Below are 14,304 nucleotides of genomic sequence, written 5' to 3'. Positions count from 1 at the left end.
AACTCAAGATTATGTTTAACACTTGTTATGTTTTTAAGAAAAATATGTGGGTAAGTTATACCTGGGGGAGGTATGGGGAGGGGGCGATCATGTGCTCTGGCCTTTGTGCCCTTGGGGGCTTTAAATCCGCCCTCTTTCACTGCAGATGCAGGGGCTGACGGCGCAACAACATGCTTGGGCTGGAGAGGAACAAAAACAACAACACAGTTTAAACACTCTAATGAAGATGGTGATTTAGATGTGATTATTTGTGTGTATTTTATTATTTTTGGGCACCTGTGGAGCAGGAGGGTTTTCCATTTGGGGTTTGAGGATCTGCAAAGCTTCATCACGAGCCGTTTGTTTCTTCTTGAACTTCCCCTCCGGTCTGCTAAATTCATCCACACAATGTGAACATCACACGTTACAGCCTGCAGGATTTCTCCACCGCCTGTCTGCGGCGTAGGCACGGCTATAAAGAGTGCAGCTATTTCTGTGGCAGCAGTCGAACATAAATATATACATTTAAAAGAAACTAAATTATAACTTATAGGCCGTCTGCAGCAAATATAAACACAAAGCTGAATCCTGAGCCCTAAAGCTGCAACTGGCCAATGGGGCTATGCCCATGTGAAAGCGTTTTCATCCGTGAGCTGGTGAGTCGACATTGTTGTGTAATTACACCACTAAAACTCTAGGTGGTGACATTTCACCCGTGTTGACTTTCACTCTGTACACAGTGCCAGTGGCGGCTCAAGTTGAAGTTAACAAATGTGGATCAAATCTGAAACTTAAATCACTTCAGCACAGAACACAGAGAAGACATCTGGGTAGACGCTGTGTAGGAGACGGGTGAAGGGGGAGGATATTCTGGTCTGTAGTTACTGGACTGGACAGATTCTGCTCATCTGAAAGTGACGTGCACCTATAAATTAAGCTGAGCAACTCAGTCTCTGTGTTTGTGTGTTTTTATTAAGTTGTGGGGGCAAATTTAGATGAAATACTAAATTGTGGAGCCGTTTTTTGTCACCGTGGGTACATTTTTTTTTTCTGGGTCCCTCAACTTTTTGAGGTTTAGGGTGAAACTACATTAAATTAGTTAGAAGTTATTTACACTTTTAAATGAGATGATTAGTGTAATGTGCAAGAGAATACATGACGTCAATGGAAGGTCCTCACAAAGACAGAAACACGAGTTTGTGTGTGAATTTATGAGTGTGTGTATATGCTCTTGTACAGATACAGATATCTTTCTGAGGACCAGTGTTTAGTTTTATACCACTGGAGTGAGGGCATTTATGAAAAGTGAGGACATTTTGGCCGGTCCCCATTTGTTTATGAGGCTCTTAGAAGGTTAAGGCTCAGTTTCAGGGTAAAGGCTACAATTAGCAGTTAGGGTTAAGGTTTAGTTGAGATGCTTAGGGTAAGGGATAGGTCTTCAACAGGGGGTCTGAGACTCCTAGGGGTCCGCGGAGGTACTGCAGGGGTCGCAAAATCTTTGGTTAATGAGACATTTATCTATATATATAAATTTTCACCAACAATTTTAAATTACTTTAAATACACATCAAATAAATCCAACATATTTCAGTAAAGGGATAAATGGAGAGAGAAAACATTATCTTTCATCACTTAACTCATTCAGCTGTACAGGAGCTGTCTCAACACACACAGCGTCACAGTAGGCGAGACCTGTCAATCTAAGCCTCCTGTACACAGTAGGCCCCGCCCCTATCGCTGCCAATCACAAGGCCACACACTGACTCTGTCAGGTGGGGAACCTGCAATTGGCTGAGAGCCTGTTCAGTCCCCCGGTGAAATGCCAAGCGCACGCTGTGATATTAGCAGAAGAGAAGCTAACACTACAGCTTGCTTCCATCAGCCAACTACTGAGGCCAAAATGTTTTTGATACACTGTTGATACACAGTCCCTACTACACTTAGCTATGCTTAAAGTTAACTTGGATCTGCCAGTTATTTTCTTTATCTGTCACCCTACTGTTGACTGTTCATGTTGCACACATATATTTGAACCTGTATATATTTTGAATAGCTTAATATTGAATTCAACATGATAATAATAATAATGTAATGTAAAAATAGCATCAGGCTGAGTTTAATATAGAACACATATAGTAGGTAGGGGTCCCTACTTAATCTCTCTGGGGTGAGGGGAATGCATTATGCCAATAAGTATCCTCACAAAGATAACAACACGTGTGTGTGTGTGTGTGTGTGTGTGTGTGTGTCTCACCTTTTGCCAGGTGGCAGTGGGTCAGGAGGTGGTGGAGGCGAGTTGTACCTTTTGATGATTTCTTTGAAACAATATGAAGCATATGAGGTAAGAACGGACACAGTGGAGAAAGAGCAGAGTATTATATTTTGTTTTGTTGTTTCGATGAGATAAGATAATCCTGTATTTATCCCGCAGAGTAAACAGCGAGTGATCATACTGTGTGAAGATGCTCAATTTCCTGCTTTGAAATGAAACTACCTTGAATATCTTGGCTGGGGACGATATGATCTGTAGTCCGAGCTGAATACTTCACCACTTCTACAGCAGGGGGCGGAGGAGACGTCACAACCGGGGCTAAACGCACACACACACAAAAAAAAACCAACACAGCTGGTAAGTTATTATTCTTTTTGTGTAAGGCTCTCTCAAGTAGAGGTGAAGGGACTGAAGGGACTGAAGGGACACTCTGTTCCTCGTTTGCTTTTGCTTCTCTCTTACCAAACTTCTTGGCTGGTTTGTCTTTGTTCATGGGGACGCCTGGAGCCTTTTTCTGGGAGCCACTGTCCTTACCTGACTGAGAGAGGACGGAGAAGGACGCACTCAAGATTTTGCAGACAGTGTATTTTGTCTCTTTTGAAAAAGCTGACACTTGCTTTTGTTACAGATATCCACGTGGAAGACGTACTGTGAGATTAAAATCATAGGACGCTATGAAGCATTTTAACAACAGAAAACTATTGAATCAAAATATTAAATTCATTCCTTTTCTGTAATCGCTTGCCCTCTGTAGGCTTATGGGGGGTGTTGGATCCAAGCTGTCATCAGGACAGGTCATAAACAGATCATAAACAAACAAAATTCTTGTTTCGCTTAAACATGCACTTGGCTTCCAAGCTACTGCTCATTATCTTGGCTATACAGTCATTTATATTACAGATAAACTATTCATTCTTTTCATGTGAACTTTATTTTGTGCTTGTGTTGTGCAGTTTGCAACAACAACTATAACATGTTTCACAGACGGAGCAGAGTCACAATCATTACAAAGTGTGTCAGTGTCACTGACCTGTGCAGTAGTGTTATGTTTAGACCCTTTGTCAGTTTTTGCAGATACCGGCTGAGGGTTGGAGACCTGAGGCTGAGGCTGAGGACCAGCGGGAGGCTGAGCCTGAGGCTGCAAAGAAGTTTGTTCCTGTTGAGTGGAGGGAAGATAGGGGCTTTGCGGGATGTGTGCCGCAGCATAGGGAGTGGGAGTGAAGTTAGCGTAGGGGCTCGGTGGGATGTTCGCATATGGGCTCGGCGGTATGACAGCGTAAGGGCTGGCCGGGGCATACGGGCTCATCGGAGGGTGATTGAGCAGCGGGCTCATGGGAGGGCTTGTGATCGGGGAGGTGGGAGGGCTTGACACCGGGCTGCTGACAATGGCCATCGCTTGCATAGTCATCTGCTGGGCCTGAGCAACAATAAAATCACACGTCAGGTCCGGAAGAGTGGCAGCGAAACAGATAAACAGACAGATCCAGACTGAGAGGTTACCATGATGATGGCCTGCTGGTTCACGATCGCCTGCTGCTGCTGGGACAAAACAGCCTGCTGGGCATCTGGAGGAGGAGCACAGTAAACAGAATGGAAAATAATGTTTGATGAGTTTTTCCTCTCGTATTCGTCATCGGCGGTGATACGAACCAGGTGTCACGGGCGCCACCGCAGCAACAGGAGGCGCCATCACGCCCCCCACAGGGAGGACCCTCACAGCTGTGGACGCAAACACACACACACAGCGGGATCAAATTTCCGTCAGACTCCAAATGTGTTTCATTGCACTTGCAAATTATCAAGGATATCGAGGTGCAAAGGTGTGAATATTTGGCACGAGTGTCTGTTTTTTTTGACAGACCTCCCGCTGGAGGAGGGGGGCGGGTGGATTGCCCCTGCTCTCGCCACCCCTCACCAACTCCCCCAGCACCCTTCATCCTGCTGGACAATCCTGCAGCTGATTCCACTTCCTGCAAAGAGAGACAGATCTGATCGTAACACGAATGCGGGGAAGACGAAGACATGCAAAGGAATACTCCACTTTTAATATTTCGATTTCAAAAGATCTCAAACTAAGGAATCTGCATTCGTGTGATCAGAGTGAATCCCGCATCAGAAATCAGCCACTGGCCCATAAATCTTCAGCAGCGTGTGTGTGTGTTTGTAGGCCATGTCTCATTAAATAGTAAGTCCTTCATTTGCCAGAGTGTCAGTCCCTCGTAAGCAGATCCCCACGTTGCCTGGGTGGGAAATCACCGTGGCGATCTAGTCGCCGTGACAGTTACGGTAACTGGGTAACGTAATAGGTTGCTGGGTGGAAGAGTTCTGTAGAACACATCTGATACATGCTAATTCCTGTCAGCCACATCCGATAGCATCCCGGCTGAAGACTGATAGATCCAGCGTGGCCAGCAGTCACTGCACCGTCGCCCTGACTGGATACCTAAGAATTTAGCAATAGCGACTGCAATTTATCCAACAGTCAACAGGTCAAGCATAATGGCTGTGTCGGAGGTGAAGCTGGTAATTTACTGCTATCTTCAGGAAAAGCAGGTCACGAAGAGCTGTCTGGTGGATGAAAGAAAGACTATGATTCTCTGTGTTTAAAATCTCAGACCTGTACTTGACCTACACAGAGACAGACAAGGCCCAGCATGTGATTCCGCCGGGGGATTAGCCAGGCCATTAAATGATTTTACGCAGTGTACGTTAGAGGCATGGTTGTTCTATATAATCTATACATGATATGAACCCGGCTTGAATAAAAGGCTCACACAAAGCTGAACTGAATGTAAATGGCTGAGGGGGAAGTCTCTTCTCATGTGATAAAGTGCGTCAGTGTTTGAATTATGTAACTTACTCCAGTCCCGTCAGACAGAACAGGGTCAAACAGGCTGTCAAGATAACGATCCATCCCTCTCTGAGGCTCCAAGTCTGTGGAGAAGAGAGGAAAGGATTTTTTTTGGTCTGCTCTGAAATCAATGTGTGCACTCGTATGTTTGCCTTATTAATGTACCTTCGCTGAGTCCATCAAAGGTCAGTAAGGATGGAGTTATGACGTCATTGTTCATGTCGAACCCGCCACCTAACAGGCTTCTGTAAATACAGTCACACGTCACGAACCAGCAAACATTAGCTAATTCAGCTGTTAAATGCTCGACTACGTTCACCAGATTGTTTTGTTACTGCGTGCATTGACTTTTGATCAGTCACCGAAGCTGAACACAACCCTCAGAAAGATAAAGGATAAAAGAAACAGTGAGTTAAATGATAAATCATGTGTATGTTTTATAGGGGAGACTATTAGGGCCAAACATAAGAAAAAAAATTAGAGGAGCTAGATTTTATTTTCCATCATGCACTTTGAGAAAAAGGACGAAATTTTGAGAGAAAAGTCAAAATTTTGAGAATAAAGTCAAAAGTAGATCGTCAATCGTCAGTACCGTATGCACACGGTACCACCAAAGAAGAGTATTGGGACTTAATTAATAATTAATATTAAGAATTTAATAAAATCAACTTTTTTCTCCAAATTGTATTTCAATTTTTCTCTTGATAGAGTATGATGAAAAAAATTCTACCTCCTCTTATTTGATTACATCTGCTGCAACAGGACATACAACTGTGAGCATTAACAGTCAAATATACTTCATATATCAAAATAATTATCTACTAGATTTGATTTATTTACACTCTGATATGTTTATCTACTGGTTTTCTAACTGAGGGCTTATCACTAGATACATCTATACGCGAGCATTAATGAGAGATTATACAAGAGGTTTTAATTGTAAACAGCTTCACTGAATTGATGTTTAGTCTTTAGCTCTGCACTGTATAAAGTTACCTGAACCATGTCAGAACTTGAATATTTGTCGACTGAGATATAGTGGAGCAGAAGTAATAAGTCGCATAATAATTTAATATATATGGTAATTTAATTCATATATGGCAGAACTTGTATCAAATGTACTGTGTAACTTTCCATCACTGAAGCATAGACAAGCTCATCTCTCATATGGCTGGATGGATTTATAGAGTCTGTGTGTGTCTCACATGCTGGCGTTGGGCCGAACTCTGCTTGGTTCCTGCGCAGAGATGATGAAGTAGCTGCTGTGTTTAGGGAAGTCAGCAGGAAGCTCCAGGTCTGACATCAAGTCCAGCACGTAGTCTGAGCCCTCTAGCTCCACCCACTGAGCCGACTCCTTCAGCAGCACCGACCAGCCTCGGCGGCCCTCCACCACGCCCCTGCGTGCACACGCACACGCACAACACAATTTTATTCGTTTTCCTGTAGCCCGATCCGTGTATTTAGTATTTATGTTTTACAGTAAGACGATACCTGTGTTGTAAGATGTCTTTGGCCATCTCCTCACCCGTCGTCCACGAGTGCAGAGGACACAGGAAGGACACGCCTGAAAGGAGAAAAGTCAAACAGCGCTTATAAAAAATATCGTCTTCGTTCGGGGTACGACATCCAGCTGTATCACCCCGTCCCTCTTGTCTGTCTATGAAGACTCTCGCAGACAGACACAAACACAGTCAGTGAGCCACAGCCGGTATCAGGTGTTGCCTAATCCTCGATCCACTCGCCACAAGGCCAGAGGACAGATTAGGTGGATGTGACGAGGAAATGAGAGAGAGACAGATAACTCTTTCATGATGAATAGTGAACACAGTGGCTGGGCTCGGGTGAAAAGAACAACAAGACAGTTCAGGCGGAGTAAAATTTGTATTTGGTTTCCTTTCTGATGACAAAGCTGTGTCTTATAACTACGAGTGGAGGGAAATTTCACTGACTTCATAGTAATTCTAGACTAGAACAGCTTATGTGAAAGAATGAGATCAGTCTGATTACACCGCACTCGAGTCCACGCCGCCACTTTGACCGCTGAGTTAACGAGCCTTTGTTTCCTCACCGTCAAAACAGTGTATGTGCAGAACAGTGTGAGCTCTCTTGCGATTGGCCGTCCACTCCAGCAGACAGGGCGGGTACGTGCGGCCGTACTCTGGCCCGACGTTGAGCCGCTGCAGGGCCTGAAGCAGGCGGTGCTGGCACACACAGTCGTAGCCGTCCGGGCCATAATCGGACACGAACCTGCCGCAAAAACAACAAACGCACAACTGCTGCAGGTACATCCAAAGAAGCACAGGTAAGCAGCAAAAGAAAGAAATGTTAAGAACAGTAGGTACTCTAATCTGACCACTTTTGTTTTTTTCCAGTAACGAACTCTTTCCAAACCAGTAATCAGATTAAAGTTACTAATCCAAGTTACTGTGCGTCACTATTTTTTCGCATTTTCCTGAATAAAAATACTCTCGAGTCTCCAAGAGTCATGTCACCATGCACCAAGTCACGTTTCCAGCATGAGGACAAGTCAGGTGTAATACCACGCAGCGACACAAACATAAACACCTGGAAATACTGCCCCTATTTTGGGTTTGTGTCAGCTAAAGAGAATAGTATTAGGGTTGGCTGTCCACTCTGTGCTAAGTTTCTGTGGGGCACTGTGGGGTAGTGGTTAGAGGGTTGCAGGTTGGAGGCAGAAAGGTCACAGGTTTGCCTCCCCCTTTTTTATAAAAAGTAACATTTAATTTAACTTTGTTACTTCACTCATTACTTGATTTTTAAAGTAACCACGTTACTTTTACCCGTCCCCCTACTGTACCCTAGTGTGTGACGTACTTCAGCAGGTACTTAGCCAGCCTTTGAGAGGGCAGGAAGGCAGACAGGCAGGAGGACAGGAGGAGCCAACCACGCTCTGAATTCAGGATGTTAGGATTCCTCCACACCTTGACATGGAGAGAAGAGGCGAAATGAGGAGAAACCCTTGATATGCCACAATAGTGCAAAACTGTCTGGTTCTCACCTGGTTGGCCACCTGAGCCAGGATCTCATCTCTGAGGCTGGAGTTGGCGAGTCCTCTCTGGATGATGTAGTTGCCAAACAGATTCTCCTGAGCCCCATTCAGGTTCGGGTCACCCATGAACCTAAGTATCTATCAAACGCACATATATAAGTTTTAAGCAACTGACCTCGATGGTAAAGCTGAGATGTTTGTTGAATCGCCTTAAACGGCGGGACATGTGTTTTGCTGTGTGGTAATAACATCTGAATGCAACATGTACCAGAGTGAAAATGTTCAGGGCTCCTTGTCTCAGCTCCTCATCCAGACGGAGCAGGGAGCTCTCCAAGGGGGCTGTCAGCATCCCAAATAACGGCTCCTACAACACACAAACATGTCTGGTATGTGTTCACACACACACACATATATATATATATACTTTGTATTATTACTTTTTTTATCATATTACTCATCTTGGGCAACGATTGTGGGAGCTGTCTCCTTTGTGAGGACAAAGCAAGGCTTTCAAATTGAAATCGTTGCATTTTAAGGCGAGGACTCGGGTTCAGGTTAGGATAGTGGCGGGACAGATTCATGTTTTTACCCTAAATATGGCTCGGATGTAGTGTGTCATGAGGTAGTTGTTGATATCCAGAGGCAGGGTGAGCTGGGGGTCAACCTGAACTTTCGGAGCCTGGACGACCGCCAAGCAGTCAGAATGAAGCTCTGCACCACCTGTGTGACCCACACACACACACACACTAGGTCATTACAGAAGTTATTGCAGAAATATAGTACGCATAAACCTGTAAATAAGACGGAACACATTTGATGGAAATTTATTTATAACACCCACTTCATATCAGCGTGTGTTGTGCGTTGCATGTACCTGAAGCAGCCTGTAGCAGACCGGCCAGCTCAGCAGGGATGGGCAGTGTCGTCACATTCACCACTTCTCGATTGATGCGGTCCTGCAAACACACGCACACACACACTCATTTACATTACACACTTTCGCTACACCTTTATCTTTCGCTCCAAATGAGGCCGTCCGTCCACCCCCGGACAGGGTGACCCCCTTTTTCATCCGCCTTCGCTCACCTCCTCCGCCTTCCTTGCAGGCTCCACCACTGTCTGACAGAAAGACAACAGCATCACACTTCACACGTTTGCTCAGTTTTAAATACATTTTCCATATTGTCTTTATAGACGCCGTGTGCATACCCTCATGTAACGCTGGATGGTGACGATGAGCAGCGTGACAGAGCGCAACCTGATGAGGTTTTTCCTCCTCAGAGCAAACTTCTTCCTGTTAAAGGAAAGAGTATGTTCAGTGACATAAAAACGAACAAGACACAACCAAATACTGCTATTCAAAAGTCTGATATGTTAATCGTTGCCATAAGAACGAATGGTGCAATTTTATTCTCGAATAAAATGCATATTCATTTCACATGTACAGGTTTATTAGACTGTCAGCAGATGAGAAACTATTTGGAGACATGTGAGGAGATATCTTATCTCCTCACATCAAGGAAAAAGAAGCAGGTTGTATGTGATAAGGTCTGACCTTCTGCCTGTGTGAAACCAAAGACTAAACCCTAAATTGCAGTCCAGGATTGAAACTTTAGACTGAAACAGGGCAAGGTGCTGCCAGGTAGAGAAAACTAATTAAGTGTTCAGACTACTGGTGAAAAAAAAAACAGCTGGGAACCACCAATTTTCAGTGGAAGTCAGACATCAAATCAAAGATCAAAGGTGGGGCGAGAGAGGATGCAGTAGCAAAGCTGCAATATGATGATGAATATTGTGCCAAGTGTCAAGTTTTGTTTTAGTTATTTGACGCTATAGAAAACAGGATGTGAGCTGTCAGCTGCCAATCGCTCTGTGAAGCGGTGACAATAAGAAAAAATAAACACACAAACACATAAATAAGTGCAGAGAATAATCCAACACTTTGACACCATTTTATCATTTAAAAAATATTTTCTCCCTCCGAGCAACACAGAGAGACTAATTCACACTTTCATAACTATGCAATGCTCACCTTTCTGGTCTAAACAAGAATATAATTGACGAGCTGCAAATGATTCAAAACTCAGCAGCACGAGTTCTCACTCAGACCAGAAGGTGAACACACATTACGCCTGTTTTAAAATCCTCACACTGGCTGCCTGTTTGTTTTTGTATTGAAGTTCTTTTATTAGTTTTTAAAGCACTCCACGGACTTAAATCAGATTATATCTCAGAGATGTTTTTATTGTATGAACCAGAAAGGCCTCGCGGATCCTCTGGCTCCTCTCTTTTAATTGTTCCACAGAGAAAAACATTCAGTGATGCTGCTTTCAGCCGCTACGCTCCCAAACTGTGGAACTGAGAGCAAACGTAGGCTAAAAACATCTTTAACTTGGCTTTTATGTCATAGTTTTATAATTATTTTATTCTATTTTACAGTTTTATATTCACCAATTTTTATTTACTTATGCATTTACTTGTTTTTCATTATTATTATTATTATTATATTATTAATGCCATCTTAATTTTGAGTGTTTCTATATTTTATTCTATATTTTCCCTGGCAATTTATTTAATTCTATTTTTAATGTTCTTATTACTATGTGTTAATATTTTATCAATTTTATATTTTTATTTAATTGTTTTTGATATTGATTTTTTATTATTTTTAAGTTATCCTTTTTACAGCGTACATAAGTCTCCATGTACTTTTGTTGTTGTTGTTCTTTGTTCCACTTTTTATACATTTTTGCCAATCAAAGAGTAAAGCACTTTGCTTTCACTTGTTCTGAAAGGTGCTTTATAAAAAAAAATATGATTGATTGACTGATTGATTTCTTAATACCTGGTGGAGGTAGGAGCAGAGCGCAGTGATAATCAAATGAATAGTGAGTCTGGGGGAAGTGTGGGCGAGTCAATATGGACGCGTTGGATTCATTTGCACACGCGATGAGCCATTTAACGTTTGCTATGCGCTGTAATCATATGAACCTGTTACCTGGCCACGTAGCCTCGGCAGTGAGCTTCAAACAGCACCATGTTCCGCCTGAATTTGACGAAGTTCTTTCGGACGAAAAACATCCGCGTGTATCTCTGCAGCGTCATGGCGGCGAGGTTCAGCACGCGGTCCCGCTTGGCCTCCAACACCTGATACAGCTCCTCTTTCAGGAAAATCTAAAACACAGCCACACGCATCACAATCCAGCAGCTCTAATGCAAACGCACACATGACCTTGTGCGAATGCGAACTCACATGTGTGAATATCACAGACCCGACTCACCTTACTGACCCCCACCTGATACGAGCCCTGCTTGACTGGGCCGAGTTTGTGGAGCATGATGATGCAGTTTTCTCCATCTGCAGGCGGAAGATCCGTCAGGCAGAGCAGGGCTTTATACCTGTGAGCGCAAGCGACAGACGTCTATTTGAATTTTGAGGTAAACATTAACGAGGGAAAAGGTGAAATCCAAAGCTTTGTTTTTGCCTGGGATGCCAAACCTCGTCATTTATTATCGTCAGTACTTGTTTGTTAGGCTACTCAACTGGCAAAGTAGGATGGCGACATTGTTTTTGCGATAATGCTATAAGTCAGGGCACTTTGACAGCGAGTGGTGAGAGGTGCTGTGAGATCAATTGGTTTCAGCTGCTTTCCTACGGCAGGAGCTGACAAAAGCCAGATGGCTATTTCAGGGTGAAGAAATTGGTGTGTGAATTGTATTCTCTCCAGGAAAAGCCAATAATTTAACCTCATCTTCTGGCAGGTTGTGAGTTGTGAGGGCAGCTACAGCTATGCTTTTTAGGAAACAGCGCTAATGTAGCTATATTGTAGCTTTCTTGATTACATTACAGACTACATTCATCTTCAAGTGTGTTCAGTGTGAAGTTTAGCAGCAAACCAACCTTGACAGGAAGCTGTGAAAGAGAAACTTGATTGGATAACCGTCCTTCCTGATAAGGATGGTCTCCATGATGCCAGAGTAATGCAGCTGAGTGTTGACGAGCTCCATGTCAAACACTCCTGGCTCCTTCACGTGCACACAAATACACACGAATATATGCATGATCCGTGTATAGCACATGACTTAAAAAAACAAACAAACAAAAAAAAAACACTGCAAACCTGCACACATCATCCAACTTGCAAAAATACCTTGTGATGATTTGGCTTGATGCATCGCACAAAATAAGGGTTACACCTGCCATAGATAGATGAGAATGGATGAATAATGAACGCATGATCTGGTCTGTTAAAGGCTCAGTACTGTTCTTTCACTCACTGGCCACATTTTTACAGAATGATTGATTCATGACTGTTAAATGAATGCATTGTCATACACGTCTGCTCTACAGAAACAATGCATGCAGCCTATGTGGGATGATGTAAGGGCCCTGATACAGTTTTCGAACAGATCAGATATGCTTCTCTTCACATAAAGTGGAACGGGTGGTGCTTTACTAAAACCTTTCCATCTTCTCCAGCAGCTCCTGCAGGCTGCTCTGGAACTTCGCGCTGACTGTGTTGGCTTGATAGCGCCGAGCCGCGCTGCTGTTCCGCATGTTAGACCGCTGCTGAGACACCGACTCCGAGTGCTTCAGGAAGAGGCTCGATACCATCTGCACACACAGAAATGCACACACACACGGATACAAATGGAAACGCTGCAGTGCGTCCAGGATAAATTTTGAGATGGCCGGTGATATATATATAATTATATGTGTATATATATATATATATATATCCGTGTGCATATCTCACTTTGTTCTTGCTCTGGATGAAGAGGTCTAAAACATCCTGGCGGACCATGTCGAAGTTCTTATCCAGGAATTTGTGCACCTGCATCATAAAAGATTACAAAGAAAAAATCATATGTCCGATAACAGTGACCAAGCATGAGAACTACAGGCATGCAGAATATAACATGCATTTATACTGAAGAATGAAAGGATAAGTTGATCAGAACTACATTTAAAATGATTGGCAAGTCTTTAGAGACTGGATTCAAATACTTATGATAATTATTTATTTATTTATTTTTTTGGTGAGGGTGGGGATATTGTAATTAGTTACGGGAAAGAAAATGAATGACCAACTATTGGTTTAACTCAGATAGACGGATAGACATAATGAAACGTGGAAAGAAAGAAAGAAAGAAAGAAAGAAAGAAAGAAAGAAAGAAAGAAAGAAAGGTAAATACCTGATAGGTGACCTTCCCTGCGTAGTGTTTCAGGGTGAACTCTGGCAGTGGCATCTTTGGCCTGGCATATAGCGGGTTGTTTCCATGGTGATAGTGGCACTTCTGAAGGAAGGTGTGGTCTGTTGCCTAGCAATGATCGGAGACGGTTAACGGGTCGGTGAGCCGTGGAAACTAAACCTCTACAGCGCCAACACATGTTGCCTGCGTGTACCTCATGTAACACACCGAGAATCAGAGACTTCTTCGTAACACGTTTATCTCAATATGAGCTCAGCCGGCTTCTCACATGGGAGCCCTGGGGATGCCGATAGCAGCGGGGAGGCAATTAAGTGAGCATGTGGGATAGTTTTATATTGATTGGAGCTGGCTACAATTTCCCAGTTTATGAGAAATCCAATAGCGACTCTGAGATATAGAATATTTGAATCATGATTTATTGCTGCCTGTAGTTTTTTCCCCCCACAATGCACCAAAATAATGTGATTTAAACATTTCTTGTAATGTAATTAGACTTAATTGTCAGTGCACTTGTTCTGCCACGGGAGGTTGGCTGTGTCTTCATGCACTTAGAGATTTTGCAGGTTTCCTCCTGTGATGAAGATTTTAACAGGCGAGTGTGTACCTGAGGGAAGCCGCACTGGTCATCCAGTATGCGCAGTATCCCGTGAGGTTTAGCAGCAATGAGGTCGAGACATGCCTGGTTGTGGCCGAAGGGCTGCTGCTGCCACTCGATCTGCTCCCGCATGTACTCCTCCTGCACAGCACCGTTCAGCAGACCACAGGTCGATCAGCTTAGCGCATATAGACCTCCTAGTTTTGACTTCAGCTGAAAATTTGATGTGTCTGCTGTGGTTTGTAAAAGGACTCATTGAGTTTTGTGTCTTTTGAGTGTAACATTGAGTGTACTCTACAGGGCTCTCACGATTATCAAGAAAATGTCACGATAACGATATTATCGTGATATCAATGAAAAACAGGGGCGGATGTAAAACACAC

The 14,304-nt window shown here is 43.4% G+C and overlaps 1 protein-coding gene across 1 annotated transcript in view; it reads right to left on the bottom strand.

The window, feature by feature from the left end:
• The window catches only part of myo15ab (myosin XVAb), a 40,009-nt gene that overhangs the window by 11,058 nt on the left and 14,647 nt on the right, over nucleotides 1-14,304 (bottom strand). Inside the window, exons 24-52 of the mRNA XM_047579023.1 lie at nucleotides 13,931-14,062; nucleotides 13,309-13,434; nucleotides 12,870-12,947; nucleotides 12,576-12,727; nucleotides 12,264-12,309; nucleotides 12,014-12,138; nucleotides 11,394-11,511; nucleotides 11,111-11,286; nucleotides 9,322-9,406; nucleotides 9,199-9,231; nucleotides 8,987-9,068; nucleotides 8,702-8,832; nucleotides 8,381-8,476; nucleotides 8,122-8,250; nucleotides 7,938-8,044; nucleotides 7,171-7,349; nucleotides 6,594-6,666; nucleotides 6,308-6,499; nucleotides 5,268-5,347; nucleotides 5,112-5,185; nucleotides 4,113-4,221; nucleotides 3,902-3,970; nucleotides 3,752-3,816; nucleotides 3,282-3,668; nucleotides 2,714-2,789; nucleotides 2,474-2,569; nucleotides 2,234-2,294; nucleotides 277-370; nucleotides 62-179 (exon numbers count right to left, since the gene is read on the bottom strand). Of these exons, the coding sequence (XP_047434979.1) occupies nucleotides 62-179; nucleotides 277-370; nucleotides 2,234-2,294; nucleotides 2,474-2,569; nucleotides 2,714-2,789; nucleotides 3,282-3,668; nucleotides 3,752-3,816; nucleotides 3,902-3,970; nucleotides 4,113-4,221; nucleotides 5,112-5,185; nucleotides 5,268-5,347; nucleotides 6,308-6,499; nucleotides 6,594-6,666; nucleotides 7,171-7,349; nucleotides 7,938-8,044; nucleotides 8,122-8,250; nucleotides 8,381-8,476; nucleotides 8,702-8,832; nucleotides 8,987-9,068; nucleotides 9,199-9,231; nucleotides 9,322-9,406; nucleotides 11,111-11,286; nucleotides 11,394-11,511; nucleotides 12,014-12,138; nucleotides 12,264-12,309; nucleotides 12,576-12,727; nucleotides 12,870-12,947; nucleotides 13,309-13,434; nucleotides 13,931-14,062 (3,289 nt within the window). The remainder of the gene's footprint in view (nucleotides 1-61; nucleotides 180-276; nucleotides 371-2,233; nucleotides 2,295-2,473; nucleotides 2,570-2,713; nucleotides 2,790-3,281; nucleotides 3,669-3,751; nucleotides 3,817-3,901; nucleotides 3,971-4,112; nucleotides 4,222-5,111; nucleotides 5,186-5,267; nucleotides 5,348-6,307; nucleotides 6,500-6,593; nucleotides 6,667-7,170; nucleotides 7,350-7,937; nucleotides 8,045-8,121; nucleotides 8,251-8,380; nucleotides 8,477-8,701; nucleotides 8,833-8,986; nucleotides 9,069-9,198; nucleotides 9,232-9,321; nucleotides 9,407-11,110; nucleotides 11,287-11,393; nucleotides 11,512-12,013; nucleotides 12,139-12,263; nucleotides 12,310-12,575; nucleotides 12,728-12,869; nucleotides 12,948-13,308; nucleotides 13,435-13,930; nucleotides 14,063-14,304) is intronic.

This window comes from Mugil cephalus, chromosome 2 (assembly GCF_022458985.1).
Source record: "Mugil cephalus isolate CIBA_MC_2020 chromosome 2, CIBA_Mcephalus_1.1, whole genome shotgun sequence".
NCBI lineage: Eukaryota > Metazoa > Chordata > Actinopteri > Mugiliformes > Mugilidae > Mugil > Mugil cephalus.
Note: the sequence above shows the minus strand (reverse complement) of the source record. Positions and strands in the feature narration are given on the sequence as shown.